Source organism: Phocoena phocoena, chromosome 3 (genome assembly GCF_963924675.1).
Source record: "Phocoena phocoena chromosome 3, mPhoPho1.1, whole genome shotgun sequence".
NCBI classification, from domain to species: domain Eukaryota; kingdom Metazoa; phylum Chordata; class Mammalia; order Artiodactyla; family Phocoenidae; genus Phocoena; species Phocoena phocoena.
This window is the reverse complement of record NC_089221.1, coordinates 120,488,028-120,515,371: the sequence shown is the minus strand read 5'-3', so window position 1 is coordinate 120,515,371 and position 27,344 is coordinate 120,488,028. Positions and strand designations below refer to the sequence as shown.

The window sequence follows — 27,344 nt, the reverse complement described above, 5'->3', positions numbered from 1 at the left end:
GTAGACCTGCCATCACCGAGGCCAACTGTGAGTTCCCTGGGGACAGAGATCATGTCATACACTTCCTGATTTAAACAGCTCCTGGCACACAAGAGGTCATCACGAAGTGTTTGCTGAATGGAAGCATGAAAATAGAGGGTGACTGCTCTAAAAAGATGATGGCTCCACTCTAAGGAAAAACAGAAAGGAAATGGACAGAAGCTGCATCCTGGGAAACTTCAGTTAGACACAAAGAATTCCCTTGGTGAGAGTGTTAGATACCAGACCAAGTCCCCATGGGACAGTGTGGAATTTCCTTTAAGGGTGTTGAAAAAGGAATACTTCTTGTGGGTGGTTCTGATGCGGGTTTGCTTGAAGGCAGGTCTCCAGCCTGGTTTGAAGTTCATAAAACCACCCATAAGTAATTTAGATAACAGAGAAGGGTCTGGGCTCTTGGTCAGCTGGCCATCCAGATGGTTTCTTGCACCAAGTGCTAGCAAGGAGGCTGGGTAAGAATGTGGCTGTGTGTGTCTGAACAGAGGCTGGGAAGTCTCTCCCACAAGCCTGAATCCCGGGACGCAAGTGAATAGAGTAGCTGGCCAAGGACCACAACATCGTCACCGTGTGTTCAAGCACCCACGTCTAATGATCCCATTTCTTTCTTTCAACCGGAAGCGCAGAGGAAGACAGGAAGGAAGGACTGGAGTCCAAAGCAGTGGCCTCCCACCTCCTGTCACATGGTCAGCCCCCCAGGGGCCATCTGGCCCCTGCCGCATGCCAGGCCCTGTCCTGATGGAGGTATTAAGAGGGCGACATAAAATGTCAAACATTTGATGACAAATAATGAGCTAACTATAGGTAGAAAGTACTATGAAAGGGCAAAATGGTATGATCAGGAGAAAAGGTGGAGAAAGAAAGATGGTTCCCCTTCACTGTCATTCCTCCATCTAACACAGGCAAGGCAAGCATTACTCTCCCACATCTCTTTCACACATAAAGGTTCAGAAAAGGCAAAGAATCATTTAATAATTTAAAAAAAAAGTCTTTCCAATAATCCACACCCCCGAATGCAAAAATGACATACAGCCACTGCGTCGAGAGGAACCTTTTAGTTTTAGGGTACACACGAGACCAAGAGGTCACCAAATGTGATTTGGTGCCTAGAGAAAGGACCTGTGAATTCAAGTCTTGGCTAAATTTGCTGGTTGGTCTTGGGAAGGCATATCGGCTACCTGGGTTTTAGCAAACAGAGCCTGGGGCAGGCCTCCTGGGGTCCATGTCACAATACACAGTGTGACAGGAGTTGCCAAGTGCTGTGGGATACAGTGAGTCAAGGCTCTGATCATTTCAGCCGAAAACCATCCTGCTTTGGTCCCCACTGGCTGATACCGGCCAGGTAACGCAGGGTGGTGGTTGTGAAGGATGCAGCCTGGCTGGGTACCGCTGCAGACTCTCCCATGCGCTGAGCCTCACCGACCCCGAGCAGGAACCACGTTGGTTAGAGGCTCCCTTGGCTGCTGTACAGGCTGAACTCAGGCAATCCTGACTAGCCCAGCACAGTTAATTAGCTGCAGCTTAGCACAGTCCTATTAAAAGCAGGGCGAGCCAAAGACACTTCACATCTGGGTAAGAGAGACATGTGGTATCGGAGCAGAGGCTGAGAGAGAACTGAGAAAAGAAGGAATGAAAACCCTGATTTAATTCCCAAAAGAGCAAGTGTGTTTGAGGTCTGAGAAAAATCTTTCATTTACGTGATTTCAAGTATCAATCAAGTCCACGTCTAACCAAAGTGCTCTTAGGACCAATCATGCGGCCGGAGCCAATAAGCGAAAAACACCAAACCAACCACATGATGTGACACAATTTGAGCTCTGCTCTGGCTGCTAAAAGCAACAAGAAAATGAAAACCTTTCCCATTAGAAAAACCGTAAGAGTAGAAGTGATGGGGGAGTGATGGGGAGTCTGGTGGAAAGGGCAAGGACATAGATAAGATACAAATCCGTACATACATTTCATTCTCCACATGATGGGCATCAGTTATACATGTGTGCCACTCAGGGGGTCTTACCTAGGTACCATATGACCCCACACATCTATGATGCTTCAGATGCTGGGACAATTTTCCAGCACAGGGTGTAAGCTTGGTGAAGGCAGAGGTGCTGTGAATCTGTGCTGTTCATAGGGGTAAACAGCCCTTATTAAGTGGCAAATGAGGACAGTATAAACAGTTCACATGTGACCCACATATTCAAATAGTCATCCCTCAGAACGAGGCACCAGGGGATACTCACTCGCCTTCTGCTTGCCCAGGGCAAGCTTCTGGAGCCAGAAGCCTTGCCCTCCATCCCCAGAGTCCAGGCTCCCCTGCCCTCTCCTTCTGGCTCCTCTGTTCTCACAGCAGAAGCTGGGAGTGAATTGTAAACCTGGGTCCCAGGCTGCAACTCAGGATGTACCTGGAGGGGATATGATGAATGAGACAACTCAATAACATGAGCTGGCCTGGGACAGCATGTTACAAGTGACTGATTTACAACCCTGGGGGACACGCCCAGCTGTGTGGTGGGACTGTCTGTATTTTGGCTCTTTATTCCATCCTGTGTTAATGAAGTTCCAGAAAATGGTTGATTTGACGATCAAATTTAGGGAGAATAAAATATGTATTGTAGGAGATAAAGTCAGAAACATTCACTGGAATGTGACTCTTTGGGGCTTAACTGTTTAACATGCATGACAGCTTCCCCTCAAGTTCACGAGCAGTTGACCTCTCCCTAAAGGAAATCAGAGCTCCCCAGAGCACATCAGAAATCAGCACTGTGGTTGTCACCAGTGACCTCAGGAGCCCAGACTTGTGATCTTTGATCATGGTCTTTGCTTATTTGAAAAAAATATTAAAATATGCATCCTGTCAAAACTTTATCAGAAACTCAAGAAACAAACATACCACCAAATGGAAAAGTCATTTAATTCAAAAATCATACTTCCACTAGTTTCACAGGGATTGTCACATAAACCAACCAAAAGTAAGAAAGCCAAGTTTCAGAGGCCACCCAACAGAAACTGTATTTTCTTTACAGATATACTTAGTGACACCAAAGCACATTTTTTTTTCTTTTCAAGCCTGAACATGGCAACACTGTTTTATGAATAACAGGGAAAAAGTTCTATTCTAGTCACAAGTTACTTTTTAATTACGAAATAGGATTCTACACACACCAGTCGATATTCAATACTGAATCGAAGTTTAAAACAGTGCATTTATGTTTTTCAAAAAAACATTAAAGTGCCATTTTTAAGTAGTTTACTGATATTACATCACACAGCACTTTATAATATACTCAAAGGTAGCCTAAGTTGTGAATTAAACATGCAAATATTTTCTTCTCCAAAATATGGACGAAATGTCCTTTAGAGTGCTTGTGAACACTAGCCTACTATGAACCCCTAATTGTTTATGAGTTTGATCTTTTTTTCAACATGACTCTTAATAAGTTAATAAGGAATATAGCTATAGATAGTAATCATCTGATAAATAGGAACGAAGTTTTCAAATGGCACTTAAGCTACATCTTTGCTCATTCTGATAGTCAATCGATAGCCTCTCTTGTTTCTCTGATTCTCCAACTTCAAATCTTAAAGGCTGTCAAGGCTCAGCAACCACCAGCTTAGGCGGGTTTTTCTAGAAGACAGTCTGTATCTTTACATATGTAAATGTGAGCTGTACACATACATACACAAACACACACTAATACGTATACACTTAAGAATCATCAGATGAACCTCTTTTCACAGGTTCAGGGTTGACCCTGGCATCTGGATACCCAAGGAAGCCGCGTGTAGGGTCTGTTTGGACAATTTGGTAGAAATGGTAGATGTAGAAATGACTGATGTCAAATGTCTTGGCCTCTCCAGGTAATTCTGACACTTTATCACTACTCTTGGTTCTCGCTGACTACACTAAATAGAATTTTGATGTAATAGTAATTCCTATACTCACACGGGTCCAGGACTGTGCTAAGCCTTTGCTCTCTAAGGCATTCTGCCTTGAAAAATGTTTTCATCTTGTAGTGTCCTGTAAAACTTCTGTAAAAAAATTAGCTGTGAACTTTTTATGGGATAGATTTTCCCCCCATTAAGAACTCTATTTATCCCTCTTTTTAAAAATCCAAAGTTCTTCAGGATGGTTTGCCTTTCTCTTTCTGCTCTTAGCATTACTTTATACCCAATCCTTTTTCTCCTAAGAATACAAGTGCTTCCATTAGGAGATCACATTTTAGCCAGGGCTGGCTCTGAATGACGTCTGAATTTTCTATATGGCCTCTCCCTGTGCTTTGGGAAGCTCTTTAGTTAGACAAGTACTGTAGGTGGTGAAAGGAAACAAGCTAATTATGACTTGGTGGAGTCTGGTCTCAGGCATGCTGTAGGTTTGTGCAAGGTCCATTATTCTATGGCTGTTGTCATTTGGAGGTTACATTTAAAGAAAAGTGGTTCAGCACCCAGAACACCAGCCTGGCTGCCAAACACATTTGAGCATGATAAGATACATTTTTTAAACGCCGACACAGGGTGTGTGAGAGGACACCCAGTTGACTTGAAAGAGATGTGGGGCAGGGCTGTCTAGGTAAATGATTACTGTCAAGTTTGCCAGTCATGACAGATTAACTCCCTAGACAGTATAGCCAGGACATTCCTTTTAAAGTCAGGTAGCTAAGTGGCTGTTTAGTTTCTTCAGGGCTGGCTACCTACTTGGGTAACACGGTTGCTCATAAAACATTCGATGCTAGGGCGAACTGTGAGTGCCATGATGGCCACTGCTGTACCTGGGAGTCCTGGGTCTATAAAAATGGATGTTCCAGACTTGCTTCTTCTGGAAACAGAAGCCAGAGGATGAAAGGTGCCAGTAGACAGTCATGAGTAGTTGATCATGTTATGTTCAGTCGATTATTTCTGTCTCCCCACTCCACAATCATGGATGTTTTTAGAGTCTATACAGTCAAGACAGAGCTTTTGGTGTGACAGGGGTTGCTGTTTTCAAGAGACACAAACTCTGACGGTAGAAGGACTTCCCTGTGAGCTACAGGTATGGCACACATAACTGCAACAGTGGCAAACAGTGAAATCACCTTGTCACTAGCATGACTCTGTGTTGCTAATGCCGGCTGGCCAATACCCGATTGTTCATTTATTCTCCTTCTCTTTGCCTTTCTATCCAAAAAGCACTCAGCAAGAGGACATGAACTGGAATTATGCTGAAGAAACAAAGAAACAAACCCCAGTTTGGTGTGACAGAAGAAAACACACATTGGCTGTAGAAATACTAAAACACTAAGCTAAAAACCGGCTCCAATCCTAGGATACAAAGGTCAGCAGTGCTATACAGGGTCCATCCCTCTATGTCCAGATTTGAAAACAGAAGAGAATATCATCAGTCTTGAGCAAGCCAGGACTTTATTTGCCTGGGCGGTGGGGGAAGAATGTGAAACTAGTTGTCTTCTCAAGGCATGGCATTCTGTAACTACAGAACTCTGCTGAGTACCTGGAGGAGGTGGGAGAGACTGATCTTGATGCCCCCAAAAGACTCAGGCTATGTCTGCCTACCTGATCCCAGGGCCTTCCAAAAGCAACACGAGGCTCCTAGGAAAGCTCAGGGATTTTGTGCAATAGTATTCCACTCTGATACCCTAGTGTGCCCCAAGATTCCCTATTCCAGAAGACAGAGTTAGAGGTGGGGAGCAAAGATAGTGGAGGGTAAAAGCTATTTTCAGCCTTCAAGTTCCTTCTTATTTGTCGGCTCATATCCTGAACAGTGTCTCCAGTTCTGTAGACGATGGGAAGGAGGGGAGCCTGGCCAGGGTAAGGAAGCAGAGCAGCCATCTGTCAGGGCCCAGCACGGCCCAGAGAAGCTGGGAAGGGGTCTACCTAAAATTCCCATTGGCAGTAGCTCCATTTCCCTCGGCTTTGGATCAGAGGCAAATGAGGAGGGAGGCACATGCTTCCAAGTGGTCAAGCTGGGGCCAAGTGTCGGCAGGTAAGCTTCAGAGGAACTTCCAAATCCAGGGCCTGGGACTTCCGGCCGTCCCCACGTTAGCTCTAATCAAGGTTCCAATGGGGCAGGTGGTGATTTCAAACGTCCGATGTGTTAAAAGCGTTATGTTGCACTCTATTTGGGAAGCACAGTGGTATAGAGTGTGCTTGTCCCTCTAGCCCCTTTGAACAGGTCCCCAAGCTGTTCAAAGTCCGCAGGGAGTAGGTATAGCCTGCTCATATAGCCTGCTCATACGTGCCCTTTCTTCTTGGGTTTTCAATGATAGCTTTCCTGAGTCCCATCTCGGTCTTCTCCAGTCTTAATTCTTGTTCCCTGATTCAGTGGTGGTGTCTCGCTCACTGCTGGGTGAGCTCCTGGGTAATAGCTGTGTCATCCTTGAGCTGATGGAATGAATCACAATGACAAACTCCTATTAACTTTAAAGTCATCTAGAAAGCTATAACAGCACAATCTCCACCCCTCTTTGGAGGTTTTTCTTTGTCTTATTTTGGAGCTATAGGGAATCTGAGATGAATAAACATGTTTAGGGAAAGGGGAAGAGGCAGCATGTCAAGAACTAAAGATCCTTAAGAAGCCAGGTTTTCTTGGAACTTAGACACACACATTTGCAAACTAGCTTGGACTCCTTTATAAAGCCTTAGAAGATGCGCGGAAGAGTAAGATACAAGGAGCATGCAATTATCCCGTCTTCTGTCCTGGTACCTTGGGGTATCAAGAAATACACCTGAGAAGAAAAATGAAAAAAAAAAAAAATATATCTAACCCCTGGCCTCACCTGTTTAAATCCTGAGCTTCATCTTACTACTGGGTAGGAGTTCTTGGAAAAGTTCATTGCCTGAAGATGCTCCTTCCATCTCCAAATCCAAAGCCCAAGAAATGCTCAAAAAACCACATCTGGATAAAGAAGACTGAACACCATTAATGTGTCACGCCCACCAACAAGAGCCAGCAGAGTGTGTGGAAATATCTTCTCCTTCCTCAAGGCCAGAGAAGGGATGATCTTGACTCTCTTCCACCTTGTGTCCCCTCTCTCCCTCGTATACACACCTGTTCAGCAATCAAAGCTTAAATGTGTGAAGCAACTAGCTTATAGAATATCAAATATAAAACTTTGCCATATAGTATTTCAAATCACTCTATTTACACGTTTATCTTTTCAAAAAAAAATGTAAAAGATACAGTAATTCAACACAATTCAAGTTTTTCTTTTCCTCTTTAAAAGTTCCCTCAAGAGGAATTCCAGAAGCAGGACACACTCTGGAACAACGCCACCATCCCGAGGGGTTCCTGTCCTGGAGAGCTTGACGGTCCCTCACTTCGGAGTTTGTCTGCCCAGAATCACTCTCGCAAGGACATTCAAGTGTGGAAATACTGGGACTCTCTTCTTTGGAAAGCCAAGTGAATTTGAAATGTCCAGGCCAAACTTCCCCACCCAAGGCAGTCTTCCACATGACCCAGCCCCTTCTGGACCAGGAAATTCTCTTTCTCAGAAGGAACCCATCCCACCTTCCATGCCCCAACCTTCTGGCATCCTCCTAAATCACAATGGCTTATGATATTAGTCTCATGCCTCAAAAGCCTGAGAAACAATTCCCTTTTTCTGAGTGGCAGTGAACATGTATGTCCTTTTAAACTAGAGGCCATGGGGTTAGTCCAGGAATCATGCCTGAAAACTGCCAGGGCACCAGTGCTGAGCAGCCCAGGGCACTGCCAGGGGGCTAGTCAGTGAAGGGCTACAGGCAGGCAAGGACAGGGGAAGGGACAGGTGAACGGGAGGGAATGAGTCAGAGGGAGGGTATTTCCCTTTGGGAGGCAGCATGTTGCCCTCTAGAAAGCAGACACTAGTTGCATGGAAGAACAGAAATATTAAGCCTGTATGTAATTTAATCTCAAGAGGTTACTAGAGTTTGTTCCAAATATATCCTGGTGCTGCTGAAATTCATCAGAAAGGGAGCAGTTCCCAGCTGCTATTCTATCTGCCCCCAAGTAGACCTTGATCTTCGGCTTCAGGTTGTTGGAAAACCATTCAAAAAACGGCCAAAAAGCAGGGAGAAAAAAATACGTCATGCAAAGAGTGTTATTTTTTGGTTTGGTTTTAGAGTAGGTTGGGTTGCCGTGGTTACGAGACAATGGCAGCCCTCGGTGGCAGAGAAGTTCCTAGCTTGGGATATTATGTTCCTAGCTTGGGAGGGGGGCCATGGGGGGGTGTGTGCTCCCCTGCATGAGAGGACTGGACAGAATTCTGCTGGTGCTGGGACAGCGGCTGCTTGAGAGATGGTGAGAGACTGGATCTTATGTAAACAGCGCCATAACCCTTCTCCATCCTGCATGCAAACAAACAGACCCAGCCGCCTATAGCACGGCAGGTCTCAAGTATTTAGAGGTGGGGTAGAGAGAGTGTCTACTGTAAACAATAGCTGTGGATCCAGACTGGATCTCAGGCCACTGCCCAGCCCTGTCAGAGCCAGCTATACTGCAACCTCCTGGGGACTGCTTACATCTCACTTACTTCCTTTATCAGAAGGTTGGGGTTTGGATGACTACTGAAACAAAATGAGCACCCCACGTAGGGTGCTAAATGAGAGAAATGGCTTTGTAAGCCTTTCTTGTTATCAAAATCAAACGGCCTCCTCCGCTGATTTACTTCTGTTTCTTGCAGTATCACCGCACGTCAGCTGAGATTATCATGGGGATGGGTGACACCAGAGTTCACAGAAACATTCGTGTTGACAGGTAGCAGCAGAGTCAGTCACCCTGCACTTCTCAGCGGCGAAGAGCAACGGCCCACAACAATGGAATCAGCAGTTGTCATGGACACCATGAAAAGCTTAGCAGTTCTGCCAGGGCCCATGGTTAGAGGAACTCCACGTAGTTCTCGGGGATGAGGCCAGTCTTTCCATTCAGAGTCCCCTCCAACCAGCCAGGCTCCTGAGAGGGATGCACTGTACAGGAAGCGGGGAGAGAGTGACAAGAAATGATGTTACAGATAGGGTAGGAGGTGGACGCATACTGTGCATGTGTGAAGGAAGTTTACAGATCGGTGCAGTCGCTCGTTAAGTTACATAATTCTCAGATTTGTTTAAACCAGAGTTTCTCAACCCACTGGGGGACCTGGTGAAGGTCATTCTGAACTTTCTCCATAATTAAAAGGGGAAGAGACACAGGCATTCAAAATTCTGCATACAATTTTAGGAGTTTCAAGGACTTTCTGAAGTTCCTGGTTTAAACTATAAAGAAGTAACAGACTTCTGCATTTTCGGTTAGAGGTCACAGTTATGATATTCCACCTATATATTTACGTAGGTATCCATCCATCCATCCCTGTACTCATTTACTTACCCAGTGTTGACTATGTACCAGATAAAGTACCTATGGAGGACTGCTAAGAACTAGTCCCTAAAGATATGTAGCTCCTAATCATGCCTTGTACTTCCCTCCGAATCCATACCCTCTGCTTCTAATTTCCTTGCAAATTCCCTCTGCAATTTTTTTTTTTTTATGTATTTTATAGTCTTCAAATAGCCCTCTCGTGGTTCCAACCATACCCTTCTTTAGTTTTCTTTCCTGTTCTCTGGAGTTTTCCTCCTTCCTATACACAAGTCTGAAAGCTGTCTTCTCCCTCTCTCTACTGCAATTTAAAAAACTTCTACCCTTTTGATTTTTCCATATCCAAAGAATATATACCCAATGTTCTGTGATGTCACAAGCCATCTCCATGGAAACTACTGTGATACTATAAAAATTATATACAATCCAGCTGAGTCTGCAAAGCAGCCAACAGCAGGAAGGAAGAGAGAAGGAATCCTGGACTTGGAGAGGAGGGTTGTTCATGTTTTTTGAACTGGGAATATACAAATCACTCTTGGGCGAGGCAGAACATTTGTTCTTACCGTTTTAGGGAAACTCCAATCCTTCGAGATTGTTTGGAGAGAATGAATTCTCCTCTATTCCCTTCCTAGGCCAATTAAGTGACTTCCTGAGCTTGTTTTAGAAAAGCATTTCCGCCCACAACACTACTATAAAACTCTAGTTTCAGTTTGTAGGGAAATAAGAAAGAACAGAGACCAAAGGAAGTAAATGGAGAAGCAACAGAAGGACACACACTGAGGTTCATAGAAGATCATGATCAACCTTGGCTAGATCTTGAAGGCTTCTTTAGGAAAAAGACAAGGTCAATCATCTATGAGGTGGCCTCCAACATGTTTCCCTGATTTCATATCTCTAGGCCTCAGGAATAAACCCAAGTAGCGAGGGTACTTCGGATTCATGACACCACACAAGGAGGAGTCTGGGGGAGAAGTGCCATGGAAGAAAGAACACAACACAACTTAAAAGCAACCTGGTCTCTCCGACAACCAAGATCTCCCAGCCTACCGCTAAAATGCTAGCACCCAAACACCCCTGCCTTCTGCCCATCCATCCAGCTCATACTGCCAAGATCACTTCAGTTTCTTCAACCTATCAAGTGATAATAAAACTCTCTCCCCCTCTGTGGGTTCTTGTGAGGGTTCAGGAACCAATATGGAGAAAGCACAGTAAATACTCAGTACAGATGAGTCAGTAGGAGACCCTGTGTCATTTGATCAGTCATTCAGAATGGTCAGCAGGATCCTCCTGGTAAAAACCAAGTAAGGACCTGGTCTCCACAACCACCTAAACTTGGGGAAATCTCAGATGTTCAGAACCAAAACCAAACAAATCAAACTCACTCCCCAAAACAAAAGACCTAGAAAGAAGAAACCAACCAAACACACAAAACGAAAAACAACAAAAAAAGACAAACCCTCCGCCCCCATTTGACAGCAAAGCTCCTAGTTGAGTTGTTGTTCTACCGGATGCACCGAGTCCCTCTCTTTCAGACTTTCTCCCTTCCTGGCCAGCTGTTCAAACACAGCTCAGGTGCAGAGGCGGTAATGTCTGTAAACATCAGAAATGGAATTTGCAGAATAAGGGGAGAATCAGAGGGGACAAAGGAGGCCCTCCAAACTAGAGAACGAGAGATATGTCATGGGGGAAGACAAGGGACAGTGCAGCCTTTGGGTCAGATTGCTGACTCAGAGGAGTCAGCAAGTCAGGCTTTAGTAAGGGATGGTACCAGACCAGGTGCAACAGAAACACCTGGATGCTTATTAAAACTGTAGATTCCTAGGCCCCAGCACACATCAGTTACAGCAGAATCTATAGGAGTGGGGCTCAGGGATCTGCATTTTAACTCATTCACATAAAGTTAAGCTATAACTCTTCTGTGCCAAAATGCCTCTGTAATAAGGGTGATAATAAGAATTAACTAGTGGAGGACAGAGGCAGCCCCAGATGCCTCTGGCTTTCTGTTGTCTTTCGTTGCCCTTCCTCACACTTGAAGGCTTAGCTGAAGCCCTACCTCCTCCATAAATATCCTCATGGAACCCCATCTACCTGCTCCCTCCCTTCCCCTGGAACGCTCATAGTACATTCCACATATTATTCATAGGTCCTTTTTTTTTAAAGAAGATGTTGGGGGTAGGAGTTTATTAATTAATTAATTTTTGCTGTGTTGCGTCTTCGTTTCTGTGCGAGGGCTTTCTCTAGTCGCGGCAAGCAGGGGCCACTCTTCATCGAGGTGCGCGGGCCTCTCACTATGGCGGCCTCTCTTGTTGCGGAGCACAGGTTCCAGAGGCGCAGGCTCAGTAGTTGTGGCTCACGGGCCTAGTTGCTCCACGCCATGTGGGATCCTCCCAGACCAGGGCTCGAACCCGTGTCCCCTGCACTAGCAGGCAGATTCTCAACCACTGCGCCACCAGGGAAGACCCATAGGTCCTTTTAATGCTGTTCAAATGTGTTAAGCTTTGTTTCCCTAACTAGTTTTTTTTTTTTTTTTTTTTTTTTTTTTTGCGGTACACAGGCCTCTCACTATTGTGGCCTCTCCCGTTGTGGAGCACAGGCTCCGGACGCGCAGGCTCAGCATCCATGGCTCACAGGCCCAGCCGCTCCGCGGCATGTGGGATCCTCCCGGACCGGGGCACGAACCCGTGTCCCCTGCATTGGCAGGCGGACTCTCAACTGCTGTGCCACCAGGGAAACCTCCTAACTGGTTTTTTAGTGCATTTAATTTTGTATTCTATCACTCAACATTCTTCACTGACTCCCCTCTGGTGAATTATAATGATAGAAGCGAACACGCTACAAATGATGACTGGGAAACAGCCGTGGACTCAGAGAGTTAAATATTTATTGACTCACTCGGACCTAAGGATCCTAGCTTGTATTATTATTTTCCCTATTTTACAGATGAGAAAATTAAGGCTCAGAGAGGTAAATTAGTTTATTCAGGCTCCCAACGGTAGAACCAGAATTTGAATCCAGCTTGCTTGATCCCAGAGACCGAGCCCTTTTCCACTACATTATGCCTCTATCCAACCAGAGAATGTGATCCTTGAGGATAAGAATGATGATGCTCACGGTGAGCACATACTAAGCAGTGGGCCCTTTGCTAAGTGCTTCCTCTGCATCACCTCTTTCCACCTTCAGAAGGACTATGGAGTTGGTTCTATTATCCTCATCTTACTGATGAGAAACTGAGGCTCAGAGAAGTTAAGCACCTTGCCCCAAATTACACAGCTGGTAGATGATGGAGGTGGATCTGAACTCAGGACAGCTGACCCTAGGGTCTGTGGTCTTAAGCACTACCACTTTGGCCTAGCCTAATGCTCTGGACATGGAGGATGCTCATGGTAAGTACTCGTTGGGTTGAATCGCACCAATGTCCAACCTTCTGAATTGCACCAGTGTCCCATGTGCTATATAAACACACAAGGTGTTGCAGTGAGCTGCCTGGGCAGCTCTCCAGCCCAGCAGGCATACAATAAATATAAGCTGCTGCTGACACGGGCGTGCTTCCTGCCAACTACTCTCTCTCAGCTCAATCCATATACACTCCATACACCCCTGCACAGGCAACTCATGCTCTCCCCTCTCCTTCGCTCACGGTGCACAAGGAACAAGTGTGTGACTAAGATCTCTAACGGCGGGCTGCCCCACAGGGAAGTAGCACTGGCTGGAACAGGTGCAGACCCCCGTGTAGTTGGACGCATGGGCTCATTTAACAAACGTTCATTCAGCACCTACCACGAGCCACACACTGTGCTAGGTCCCTGCACATAGGATAGAACAAGCAGATGAGATTCTGCTCTTGGGGAGGGACCATCTACAGTAAGTAAGCATGCAATTGTAGGTGGTGATGAGGGGAAGGAAAGAGACGGGGATAGGGAAGTGGGTGGGTGGCCAAGAGTTCGAAAAGCTAAAACCCAAATCATCCACAGGAGCCAGCCAGGCAGTGGGTAGTGCAAGTGTAAAGGCCCCAAGATGGGGAGAAGCTTGTTGTGATTTCAGAACAGTGATGTGTAAGTTTTTCTTGAAAAGCCGGCTCGTCAATGTGTAACTACTCAACTCTGCCACTGTCTTGCTATAGATAATATGTAAACACAAAGGCGTGAGTGGCTGTGTTCCAGTGAAGCTCTATTTACAAAAGCAGGCAGCGGGCTGGATTTCACTGGCCGGTCATAGTTTGCCAGCCTTATTCGAGAGCATAAAGAAGCCTGGGAGGCTGCTTTGTATCAAGGGAGGGTGAAAGGGGGCCACACGGCAGGGGCGGGACCTGCAGGTCCTTGTCAATAATTCTAAGAACAACAGGAGGCAAGATAACATGATGTGACTTCCATTTCTCAAAGATCAATCTGGCTGCTGTGTAGAGCCTGGGTTATGGGGTAAGAGTGTACGTAGCAAGACCAGTGAAGCAGCTGGTGGAAACGCCCGGGGGAGACATGGAGAGGCTGAGGAGGCTGAAAGACTCCGCCGAGGAACCCTCTGGGAACCCCGCTGCTTGAGATAGCCTTTATCAGCAAAGGAAACCCAGGGCAGCCCTACTACTGTGCACTCACATTGCACCCGGTACCCCAGCAATGAAGGATCCAGCCCATGTCAGTTCTTGATAAAAGTATCCCAAGAACCCAATTTTAGTGAACGCCATGTGAATATTCCAGGTATCACTAATCATGTTGCTTCTAGATGACTAATGTTCCTGAGAACGTGAGTTATTTTTCTTTCCAGTTACTGTATGAGGTGCTCTTGGTGAAATGGCCAGTTTCCTAGTATATTGGCAAGGGCTGACACTGGAGTTATTTCTGAGTATTGCACAGCCATTGCCCACTGCACAAAGTCCAAGAGCTGACTGAGCAGCCTCTCCAGATTCACAGTGGGCCCCTGGAATCCAGAGGCTTGGAGATTAATCATTACGAACAATAGACTTTCCCCTCAAGGTGCCCCTCCCTCTTCCTCCTCCTCCTTTCTTCTTCTTGATCCTGAAAAAAGACAAGACACACACACACACACACACACACACACACACACACACACACACAGACACACACACACTCACTCACTCACTCTAACTCTGTCATAAGGAAACTTTCTTCTGATTGGTCTGATGATTTAATCTGACAGCTACAGAGCATCCAACTTATACCGTCCTTACCTGGAATCTTCAGCAACAAATTACCAAGAGAGAGTACAAGGAAAAAGAGCTCTCTAACACGTGAATAGTGCTTTCCCCCTTTAATGCCCGATTACTCCTAAAGAGGTGAAGGGATGGGGAAAGTAGGGTCGAGGTAGTATTTTCTAAAAATTGGACATCATAAAATATTACCGTCCAACCAGTCTAAAATCTGGATGGACATTTTGTCAGATCCTTCTTCGACGGCAGCTCAGTCAACACTGTGAGGTGTTGTCTTTGGGGCTTAGTTTGGCCTTTTGCTCTTCAGGGAATTGGAAAAGGTCACTGGCATTGCTAGTTAAAAAGAAACTAGTGTCAATGAACGCTGCCCCTGGAGACCATGGGAAGGCGGGGTAAGGCCTCTGACTCTCTCCTGCTCTCATCTGTCCTTGTGGGATTTATGACAATTACTGAGTGGAGGGGCGGGAGTAGTAACAGAACCTGCTGGGAAGGAAAGGACTTGGCAGTTAAAAATCAAGTGTCTTTTAATTTCTTTCTTTGGTTAGCTAGTTAAACCACTTCAAAAAGGAGACTTAAAAACTGAAGAAGGTGGGAATGCCAAGTGGTGCAACCCCTCTAGAAATCAGTTGGGCAGTTCCTCCAACAGTAAAACCTAGAGTTACCATATGACCCAGCAAGCCCATGCCTTGGCGTATCACCAAGAGAACGGAAAACCTACGTCCCCACAAAAACTTGTATGCATGTGTCTATAGCAGCATTACTTATAACAGCCAAAAAGTGGAAACAATCAATATGTCCATCAATCGATGAATGGATAGACAAAATGTGGTATATCCATACAATGGAATATTACTCATCAATAAAAAGGAATGAGGTTCTGAGGCTTACTACAGCACGGATGACACTGAATATAGTGCCAAGCAAAATAAGTCAGTTACAAAGACCATGTACTGTATAATTCCACTCACATGAAACATCCAGAGCAGGCAAATTTACAGTGACAGAAAGTAGACTAGTGGTTGCCTAGGTGGCATGGAGTAGGGTTGGGGTAAATGGGGCATGACTGCTAAAGGGAACCGGGTTTCTTTGGGGGTGAGGAAGATATTGTGGAATTAGATAGTGATGATGGTTGCCCAACTTTAAATATACTAAAACCCACTGAACTGTACATTTTAAATGGGTAACTTGTATGGTATGTGGCTACCTCAATAAAGCTCTTTAAAAAATGGAAGAGGGCTGCACTCAGGAAGAGGAGTCCCAAACAAGCCACACACACACACACACACACACACACACATACAGACCTTCTGAGAGCTTAAACCAACTCTTCCCCCCGGGATCGGGGGTCCTTTGTGTTGTCAGAGTGAAGAGCTGATAGGAACACAGCAGTCCCTTGCCCATGGGAGTAGTGGACTGTGGTTTAGAGGACAGACCTTTAAGCTCTGGACTCGCCTGTAGATGTAGGCATCTCTCAAACCTTGCTCACTGGTCGGCAGAAGGCCCTCCCCTGTCGACAGCATAGGACATGGAGCCTGTGCATGCACCCACTCTGATTCGTCTGCCGTGCGAACTGTGTCATGTTATGGCTGGGCAGTGACTCTCCCACATTGGCCTGTTCAGGGGACACTCTCCAAGGACATGGTCTTGGACAGCCTTCAGGGGACCCACTCCTACAGGTGTGCCAGGACCTAAAAGCTCTAGCTGCTGACAGGAGAGGCAGCTGGGCTGGCTGTTTGTACGCGTTGATTTTTAAAGGACCCAAATGAAAGTCAGCGGAACAAAGGTTTAAGGACAGTGCTTTAGAGGCTTTGAGAACCCTAAGTGAGGATGCAGGCCCAGAAAGCCACACGCAGTTGTAGGCTCATCCCCAGCCCTGTTGGCTCAGAAGGTCGAGGTCTGCCGAGTGGGACCTGGGAATCCCCCAGGTGCTCTGTGACCTCTTTCCCGTTCTGTCTACCCATATGCCTGATTACTATCTCTGCCATGCTGAGTGCAGGGGCTGGCCACACAGGGGGGGCAGTCCCTTTGCATATGGATGCAGTCAAGTCTGTTCCCCAGGAGCCCATCTCTGCTCTGGCTGGGACCTCAGGGCCCTTACAAATAACCAGGACCCAGGGTGTCTAGCTAGGTGCAGTACCTACTGCCCAGCTGGGTTGTAGCAGCTAAAAAGGAAAAACTGTCACTGTGAACGATCAGAGCATCAGGGTCTTTTTCTGAGATGGACGTAACAAAGTGATGGCCATCATCGTAACAGTAACACCACACCGAAAGCTTAATATGTGTTGAGAACTATTTTAAACGTGTGATGCACACTACCTCAATTTTCTCTCAGAGCTGTCTGGTATCTTTCTATGACAGAGGAGAGGACTGAGGCACAGAGAGGTTAAGTCACTGCTTGAGGTCACATAGAATCACGTGGTCAAGTCAGGGCCTGCGCTATGGTTGCCTGAATCTAGAGTTCAGGCTCTCCAGTGCTACATGGGAGCCTTGGCTGCCCTGCATTTCTGGGTCTCAGGCGGGTGGTAGGAGGCACGGTCCCGACCTGGGTGGGACCGTGCAGCCGTGATGGGAAAGGAACACTGGGTAGTGTGCACTCACCCCTGCCAGGGAACCCTGCCTCACCCCACCTGAGGTCAAGAAGGGAGGCCCAGAAAATGTCCAGTTCCTGAAACCAGACAGCTGGTTTTTGCTTCCTCCTTTGAGCAAAACAAACAGACCCTTTTACCCAGGGATCCAGAAGGATTAACCCCAAAGGAGAACTACATCTGGAGGAAATCTCAACTGTAACAGAAACTTGGGCCTTTCCCCAGAATCCTGATTTTTCTTGTAGGCAGATAATAAGTTATGACAAATTATAACAACAATTCCATCAAATTGCATTTTGAAAAATATTCCCCCCCCCTTTTTTCTTTTTTTAGGGAGGAAAACAAACAAATGAAACAAGGAAACGGTGCATCAAGCAAGTCCCAGGCTCATGGGGCAAGGGCTCCGAATCCATTTTCCCATCAGGATGCCTGTGCACCAGCTGGTGCTTGGCAGGGCTGGTTTCACTGTGGGGTCATCTACCCGCTCCCGGCAGCTGGGGGAGGACGAGCAGGAATGCAGCGCAGCTTATCTGCCGGGAGCTCACCCAATGCCCCACCGTCTCAGAAACAGGCCTCTCCTGCCATGGATAGTGAATCCCACTGAACCCAAGGCTGGGCATAGCCCCTGCGGCTTTAGCCTCCTCCCTGAGCTTCTGACCACTTGCAGGATCCCCGTTCTCCACTCCTTCATCTCCTCCCTCTGTCCAGCCCCCAGATGCTCAAAACCTGTGCAGGTACCATCCCATTTAATGCCCACGACACCTCGATGACACTGGCTCTGTCACAGTGAGGAGGTGATTCCACTCGTCCTTTTTTTTTTTTTTTCACTCATCCTCTTTTGATAGTGGCTCCTAAAGCTCTGCCGCTGCTCTGTTATTTTGGGAAAAGACACCCCACCCCAGCCCATGCTCCTTTTTAGTCTTACCTGTTCTGTTGAGATTTTCCTTAGGTAGAAAGGAACTTTGACAACTCCAGTGATTTATTTGAGAAACTCACCATTATCGAAGACCGTCCCTGCCGTGAATGAGAGCTCTGAGTCGTGTTCCGCTTTGCAGGCATATAAGGCTTTTGCCTTCCGGAACGGTGTGCTGGGGGAAAGCAGTTTATTTAGCATTTATTTAGCATACCTCTGAAAGATATTTAATCTCTTTTCCTCCCCCTTCCCTGCAAGCCACCGAGCCTTCTCTCACGGGAAGAGCCTGACAAGGCAGTCAGATGGCAAAACACGAGGTGGAAACGTTGCAAAGGTCACCAGAGCAGAAACGAGAAATATGCAGAGAACAGCCATAAGCCTGGAAAAACCACACTTCTCGTGGGCTCACCTTGTGCCAAGTTTAAACCTGACTTGTAAGAGCTGAACAGTGGGAGGGCAGGCTGGACCCCATTTCTGGAGCAGGACTAGCTAGGGGGGGCAGTGGAGGCAGGAAAGAACCCCTAACTCTGGAGAACACTCACCGCAGACCCTGCTGAAAGTGGCCAATGCTCAGTGAGTCAAAAGGAGAAATTCTAGCAAAGCCAGGTTTCAGCTCCAGGGCCCGGGCTGATGTTGGCTCTCCCACATGTTACTTATTTCTCATTGGGCTGGTGGAGCAGGTTTCCAGAGCTGCAACTCCTGGAACCCCAGGGTAGGGCAGGGAGCAGACAAGGTGTGGGTGTGAGCGGTTACACACGTGTGCGTATGAGCATACGTGTGCACTCGTGTGGGGAGCAAGAAGGGAGGGGGGCATGATGCAATTTTTTTGTGCCTTTCTCATCCCAGGAGTGCTGACAGCCACTCTCACTGCGAATCGGAATCACTTTAAAAAACGCAGATGTCTGGGTTCTACCCTGACTTGCAGATATCAGTATTTTTATAAAGCTCTCCAAGTGACTCTCATGAGCAACCAGGGCTGAGAACCATCCTTCCAGAGCAGGGGTTGGCAAACTCCTTCTGTAAAGGGCCAAACAGTAAATATTTTAGGCTTCATGGGCCGTATGGTCTCTGTTGCATTTACTCAACTCTGCATTGTAGCATGAAAGCAGCCACAGGCAACATGTAAATGAATGAGTGTGGCTGCGTTCCACCAAAACTTTACTTACAAAACAAAGGGGGCAGGCTGGATTTGACCTAATGGCTGCAGATTGCTAACCCACATTCTAGAGTGCAAGTCGCAAGTACTGGTAAATCAATTTTTGCTTTGATATCCAACCAGTCCCAAATGAGCTATGGACTTCTCAAGGGTCACAAGAAAAATGACATTTAGCAGTCAAAAGTTGGCTCTTTATTTGCTGAAAGCAATCTCTCTCTCCCTCAAAGCCAGCATATTTAGGGGCTCTAGGGCGGAGTAACAAAAGAGCAAGTAGGTCCCCTGGGTTAGACAATTATTCAAGGGATATATATTATTTGCTTTCTCTTTATTTGGCTAATGGAGAGCCTCAACGGCCCAGGGATGCTAAACCTTCATGGCGCACTTATTTCTAGTGGCTGAATGAGTTTTAGCTGAGCCATGGTTGGTCTCAGGTAAATCCAGAAAGGGTCAGAAGAGGCAGGGCACTTTGGATCCTTATGGAACTGATGCTCTTAGAGTCACCAAGTCCAGCTTCCCTCTGGGAAAGAGGAGCCATGGATGTTTGGAAACCTATACCAGGGCCAAAAACCTGAAACTTTTAGTCTTGGTTCCATGAAAATTGAAGGAAAGATGATTTAAAGGGTCTGTTGTACAGATAAATGGTTATCCAGAATTTGTTGCCAGGGTACAGTTTACTGGTGTTCTCACTGGTCTTCTAGTAGCCAGGAAATGATAACTGGGTGGTAGAAAACTGGGAAAGTGGGAGAACACCAAGTGGGTTCGCTGGTAGTGAAGGGAAAAAGAGCCTTTAGGACATAACAGCTCCAACTAGAAACCAGCTCCTCCTGTGTACTTATCATTAATGTCACAATCAAGTTCAGGACAAGGGGCACACTCTGTGATCTAACTAAAGCAAGTCTGTGTGTTGGCCAGCAAGGGCCAAACAGCCAATGCGCCGCTAAAATTTTGTTTTTGTTTTTGGAGGGAGTAGGGAACAGAGAGGAGGAGTCATCTGGCTGTGAAACGTGTTAAAACAGCCAAAACTCCGTACGGACAGGCAAGTGGAGCCTGTGATGACATGGAAGGTGGAAGGAGAATCCAGTAGCCATGAGCCAGGGTCATTGTCCCTTGAGGATGGGGAGAGAGCACAGGGACCAGGGACAGGGAGATAAAAGGTGAGGTGAAAATCATCTGAGGCAAGGCTCCTCCGGCTGGATTTTCACAGAGGTTACTTATTAACCTCCTCAAATAAAGGGAATGGGACAAAACAGGGACAAGCCAGGGAAACCAACTGGGGTATCTAGCAGGAAGTAAGCAGAGGGAATGGCTCAAGTGCCCAAGATTATCATTCAAGAGGAGAAATTTTCCACTAATATCCGGTTTTAGGAATTTAATAATGATAACATTCAATAAAACAGTACATTAAAAATGAAAACAAAGGTCAGGAAAGAGCTTTTTTTTTTTCTTGCTTTTCTCTCAAATTGAGAGGGGACAGACAGTCTACAAGAAGGTCTTTTCCTCTGAGACTTCCTCCTGCCCCCTTGGGATGTGCACAGGAATGGGAGGGATGATAGAGGGGTGCTTAAAAAGGAGCTATTCCTGTTCCCCAGGATTAGGGCTGCCAAATAAGATACAAGGCATCTAGTTAAATCTGAACTTCAGATCAATGAGGAATACTATTTTAGTATGAGTATGTCCCAAATATTGCATGGGATATACTTATACTTAAAAAAAAAATCATTTGTTGTTTACAATTCAAATGTAACTGGGTATTCTGTATTTTCATTTCATTTGCGAACTCTGGCAGCCCTACTCAGGGGAAAGTCTTCTCTTTGTAAAAGTTTGTCAGCCCGAGTCCTCCGTCCCATGCCATACTCTCTCCCTATCAAAAGCCCTGAGCGGTTTGTGTTAGGTAGGGTTTCTACCAAAACAGATCCTGCTGGCACAGAGGTTTTGTTTGTAGGCTTTGGCTCTGATTAAAGAAATAAAAAAAATCCCCCCTAAGCATGTTTGGTTCTTGGGCTCCCTAGCTCCCTATTCTCTGCAAAGCATCTCCACACTGCACACAGAGAGCCTGAGGTGCCTGTGACTCTTCTGTGACGGCGCCCTTCAGACCTCAGCAGGGCCTTCAAGGGCGTTGAACAAGCTTGGAACCTTCTGCGTGTTCATTGTTAATTTTCGCCTGTGAGCATGGCACAGGGCCAGGAAAAGCACTCAGAGGAGTTTCCCTCAATTGCCCTTGCAAACCCTGCAGAATGACAACCCACTCTGCACTGTACAGGGAGTTGGGCTCAGCTAGACTGGCAGGGCGCAACAGCTTGATCATTTAGGCATAATTTCCAGGAGCCCCTGTGTGAATCCAAGTTATGAGTTCGGGGCTGGGAGCTTTTCTAGGGGAACAAGTGAAAGGAAAGGGAACTGCTCCTCCAGAGTTCCCTTTCTCTGCTGTGCTGTGAAAAGCATCTCCATTCCTGAGCTTGAACTAACAAGCACTAACAATGCTTTGGAGAGGGGAGACCAAGCCACTTCCAGAGGAGATGTTATACAGAAGTTCATGGGCCCATTAATTAGGTCTAACTAAGTTTTTATTTTTAAAAGCTCTGCCCAGGGAAGGAAATCTGAAGCTTCATGATCTGGAAGTGGATTTGGGGGAACAGTTCATTGGACCTGAATAATGGGTGTATGCCCCCACCTCTTGGCTGCATACTGCAACAGCAATCAGGGGATTTTTGCCCTCTCTGTTGGCTAGCTCCCCAGCTGTGTCCCCATCCGTGCTCAGCTTGGCACACATGGTCAGCTCAGTGATAGCCAACTGCAAGCCCTACTCTGCCTTGCCTATTTCAAAAAGGCAGCTTCCTACAGGGGTGTGGGACAGCATCAACCAAATGGTGCCATTATAATGACGGCCAGAGTGAACAGTACTGTGTAACCATGAACCCAAACACATGGGGTGAGTAGATTCTACTGCCACTGTCCACTGCCAATCTGGAAATATCAATACTCTGGGAAAGGTGTAGCTCAAGAAGTAAAACCTGGAAATATCCTGGAAGATGGGAGTGGGGAGGTGGAGATACTGGAGAGGCAATAGGGCCCCAAAGCTTAGAGATATAAAAAAAGTGAATACCATCCAAGCAGAGTGCACTTCAGTGTTTTTAGCTGAATGATTCTACTGTCCTGAGTCCCCCAACCCATTCTGTCCAAGGGCCAATATTCTGAAGATTTTATTTCCTTTTGAACAAATTGAAGGGGCCACATTTTGGCTCTGGTTCAGGTCTCATGGGGCAATCAATGATCTAACCAGAACAGCCCGAACCATATCTGGTGTCCTAGAAAGTTAACATCTCCCAAAGTGCCTAGAATATACCTAAGAAATAATTAGGAAATAACTTGAGTGTCAGAAAAAGTATAATCTGAATTTTTACCTTATTCCCAGGGTGAGGATAAAACAGTATAGTGAAAAGCTATCTTTTCCATCTTCAAGGGAAAAGCTAGACAGAAAACCTAGAGGAGCAGGCTAGGCTCTGGGGCCGGGAAACATGGAAACTTAAATTTGGGGCCACCCATGTGTTTGGAGGAAAGAATGCTGGTTGAGGGCAAGAAGTCCTGAATTCTGGATTGGATCTCATGAGTCGTGTGACCACGCACAAGTCACTTCTCTGTGCCTTAGTTTTGTTTCTCTGTAATAGGGTTCAGGCCATTTCTTCTCATTCTCACACGAAGACAGAATGAAATGATAGATATGGAAGTGCCTGGAGGAGAATTAAGTTTATATATGTGTGTATATATATATATATATATATATATATATATATATATATATACACACACACACACACACACACATATATACATACACACACACATATCTACATATGTGTGTATGTGTATATATATATGTATGTATAAATAGCATGGGGTTTCTTTTTTTAAAAGTGAGACTCAGCTTTATAAATTATTTAAGCCCCTATGCTGGGCCCACCCCTTAGGAAAAAAACAGCTATGAGAAAAGATGGATGAAAAATTACTGCCAAGGCCCCAAATACTTATGATGCTTCAACTGGGCTCTGCGTTTTGGTTGTCTGAAAGCAGAGATTAAGTTCGAGAGACACACATGCTCAGAACCTACATAGCAGAGGGATTCTTTTTCCTGGATTTAAACAGCTTCTTTTCTCCAAAAAACTCAAATGTAAAGAATTAAGTGTCATCAAAGCAGGGAAAAACTATAGCTTGGCCCCTGGGGGGAGGAACTAGGTCAACCCTCAGAATGAGGTGTCGCCTGTTCCCGTGAGAGCTAAGGGTTCACAACACGTGGAGACAGATGTAGGCTGCGAGCACCAAGCATTCCTGGGACTACATAGGAGGTGAGGAGGCAGCCACGAACAACTTAAAGAGAAACTGCTTCATATCCCAAGCCTTTACTCTGTGTTATATTCATCTCTCTCCCAACTGGTCTGGGTCTCATCAACTACGTGTCAGTACACAAGGCTGAAAGCCCAACCCACAGATAAATGTTTCCTGATGCTATCTGATAAAAATGAGGGAAGAAAAGGCCGGTACGTGTCTCAGCACTGCTCCCTTTGATATTATCTTATGCTAAAGCACAGAGAGCCCCATGGTTCAGAGAGTGATCCAAACAGGAGCCCATTCAAGAGGCACTCTCTCCCCAAACTGTAGGCATCACGGATAAATTCAGTAACCAGAGGAAGGGCTCAGAAGGGTGTGGAAAATGCCATGCTGGTTCATGCAAATAGTCCCTCCCAGCTTTGGTCTCTGAGGCTGGAATCCCTGATCAGCTTTGGGTAAGCAGGAACGGATTGGTCATCATCCGTGACTTTACCTGGAGTCTTCACGAACCGCTTCTTCTGGCCTGTCAAAAAGCAAGTGCAGGTTTGGATGGCAGGGAACAAAGTTGACGAGGAGGCTGAACACTGCATGAAGAGAGGACCAAGCCAATGAGAGAACAACAGCAGCAACAGAAAAGCAAACAAACCCTGCAACAGACCTGATGGGGGATGAGTCGCTGGACGTGGATGAGGTGGGCATAGGGCTGGATGGCGCCGAAAACATGGGCCAAGATGGCGAGAGGGGTGAAGTTGGGCTTGGATTCGGGGGGCTGCAAGACATAACCACCAGAAAACTCATCAGCACACAGGGAAACCACACGGGAGCACAGGAGGTTCAGGGGAGGCCAAATGACAGGGAGCTGGAGACCGGAGGAGCACTGAAACTGTCCTCAGTGCCAAGTCACACCTCTCCAGACCAAACTCCGTGTCTTCCAAGTAATGCCCGCTCTGGAACTCCTCGGAGTGTTAACATGTCTCTTCGCCCTGCAGAACAACTGCTTCCTAGGTGGCAGGAGCTTCCTCAATCGGGTCCATTGTGCTTCTGGCCACGGGTGAAAAGGCCCTGAACCCACGTCCATGGGTTCCCACACCCACATCCTATCACCGACCTCCATCTGGGGCAGGGCTAGCTCATAACCAGCCTTCAGCTTCCACCGTGTGAGTGTTTTTAAAGTCGTGCCTCAGCAAAAATGACCATTCTTCTGGGCCACACAGGCCATTCCGCCAGAAAACAATTTCCTGTTTACATTTTGAACGAAACGGGCCGTGTGCCATTGGAGTCCCGGAGAAGGATTGCATTAGAAAAGTGATAGCGGATGGAGGACAGGGCTGGACACACACCTCTCAGGAGAGGGCATACAGCTATGGGCAGGGCATGGTTGTCCCTCTGAGGTTTGCTCTCCAGGCTTATTCTTTCTGTTTTCATGGATTTTGGGCATTTTGACGCTCAAAGAAAAAGTCTCAGATGGAAGGCAATGAAAAAATGAGGAACTGAAAGCTTAAATTTGTCATTTTGTTTTGCTTTTTGATGGGTGGCTGATCAAAAGTTTGGAGAGGACAGGTTGAAATTACTCACTAAAATATGGTTTGTGGATTTTAACTAGTCACGCTAGCCCTTTGACTTTATTTCCACAAATTACACAAATAAACATCTTAGTAACTCTGTAAAATTGCATTAAGTCACAGATAGTGCAAACAAACATCAATGACTGAGAAAACAGCCCGGAAACCACCCAGCCACAACACCACCTGCAGCCCTGAGCCCCAGCCGGTGGCTGGATTATGTGGCCCAAGCACTGTACAGAGGTGAAAATGACAGCAATCCAATTCCAGGGGAACAGACTTTCTAAACATGCTGGGATTTAGCAAGAACACATAAATGTCCTACTGAATGAGACATCTTCAATTCAGATGAGAGACTCAATCATGGCCTTAATCATCTACAGCTATAACATAAATTCCTATGGAAATATACAGTAAAAACCCATTGTGTGAGTTCATCAGATAACCTCGGACTAACTGAAAGAAACATTTATTAAATGTCACTATATGCATTATATTTCTAGAATATAAATTTCATGAGCAGGGATTTTTGTTTATTTTGTTTACTGCTGTGTCTCCAATGCCTAAAATAGTGCCCATATTGAGTAAATGAATGAATCTCATTTAACCCAGCCATCTAGCCAAGAGGCACTATTACAATTCCCATTTCATAGATGTGGGAACTTGGGCCAATTTGAGGCTTGCTAGAAGATATCCAGGCTGTAAGCGTCAGGGCCGAGGTTCAGACCCCAATGCCCTGGCTCCAAGCCCAGGGCTGTTGCCACCACAGTGTACCACCTCTGGGGTAGCAGGACTTGCTCTGATCCTCTAGGCTGTACCAAGCTTCTTTACAGACCCCGCCAGAGCACTAGAAACCTTAACCACTGATTTATGAGTTTCCTTTAGATGCCTACCACATTTGCAGGGGAAAACGGGAATGCAGCAAACAGACAGGCCCAGCAAGACTCAACACATTGTAAATTCCAACAAAATCCCCAATTCTGCCTCCAGTCTTGTGTGTGGTAGACTCCTATAGCAGATGGAATTCATATAACAGAAGAGACAGAATTCAAAGAGTATGGCTTTTTTCTCTTCGCCTCAATTATTCCAGCAATAACTACTTATTGAACACATTGTGTGATCAAGACAGTAAGTGGTATACAACTCAGCATTTACCAAGGTCCCCGACTTGATGAGCTTACAGTGTATTTGACAAGATGGGACAGATTAAAACACAACTGTAACATAAGACAGTAAGTAAGCTTCATCAGCTAAGGGATCAGTTACCCTATGATTAGTTTAATACCTGCTCCCACACTTGATTCTGTCTTGGGTCCCGGAAGGAAGTGCCGCCTTATTTCTACTGGGCAGTCAGTCCTCGGTTAATCCATAACTGCGGCTGGTAAGAAGGGCCTCGCTTTCTGTCCCCTCCCTACAACTGGCCCCCCTAGATGGTGACCCAGTGGGCAAGGCCTGGCTATTCCAACTGCAGCCCAGCCTGGGAACCCAAATTCTGACCAGGGACAATCTGGAGGTTTATAAGAGCAGCCCAGGCCCAGAGGCCTGAACTAATCTGTTCCTTTGGTCAGTGGCCAACACAGGACAATTAAATAGTCCTTAAGACCTTTTTTTTTTTTGAGTTTTCTTTTTAGTGGCTTTTCTAAGTAGGAAACACCTCCAGCTTCCTACCTCAAGTGTACCAAGAATCATGCCTTTGGCTAAAGGCATAGTTGGAAACATATTCTATGAACACAATGTGGGTTCTGAATGTTTTTTCACATCCCTGGATATCTAAGTGGTTCTTGGCCACTTAGTACATGGCTGAAATTATCTGGGGGTGCGGTTGGAATGCAGGACGTTCATAACGATTATAAGAAGTTACTCTTCAATCTCCATGTCCATTCCCATAGTATTAACTGTGATTTTTAAGAACTAATAGAATTTCATTTGTTTGCTTGTGTTTTGGTCATAGCAATAACATTTATTTGCCATAAAATAACCACAATCTAAAACTTATTACCACTATGTTTCAGTGTAACAGTAAAATGCATACTCCACAGTACTTCAATGATTTTTTAAACTATGGATTGGAATTATACTCTTTGTTAATTTGTGCTCCAGAGGCACGTCAACAAAACTCAACGTCAACAATAGTACTGAACACTGTTATACACCACAATGACTGATGCCTGTAGCAACAGAATGGCCGTAAACATATAAATGTTCCTCAAAGAAACAGAGAGCATATTATGTATCAGTTTTGATGCAACTTAGAGAACACACAGGTGGAAAATAAGATGCACAGGGATGATGATA

The 27,344-nt window shown here is 46.0% G+C and overlaps 1 protein-coding gene across 3 annotated transcripts in view; it reads right to left on the bottom strand.

Moving 5' to 3' along the window:
• Positions 1 to 8,875: 8,875 nt before the first annotated feature.
• The window catches only part of ARHGAP26 (Rho GTPase activating protein 26), a 485,399-nt gene continuing 466,930 nt past the window's right edge, over positions 8,876 to 27,344 (bottom strand). The window contains exons 21-23 of one of the 3 annotated variants that reach the window (XM_065873120.1): positions 23,981 to 24,256; positions 18,092 to 18,183; positions 8,876 to 8,964 (exon numbers count right to left, since the gene is read on the bottom strand). In XM_065873120.1, coding sequence (XP_065729192.1) covers positions 8,876 to 8,964; positions 18,092 to 18,183; positions 23,981 to 24,256 — 457 coding nt within the window. The remainder of the gene's footprint in view (positions 8,965 to 18,091; positions 18,184 to 23,980; positions 24,257 to 27,344) is intronic. The other 2 variants (XM_065873121.1, XM_065873122.1) reach the window with 2 other exon arrangements.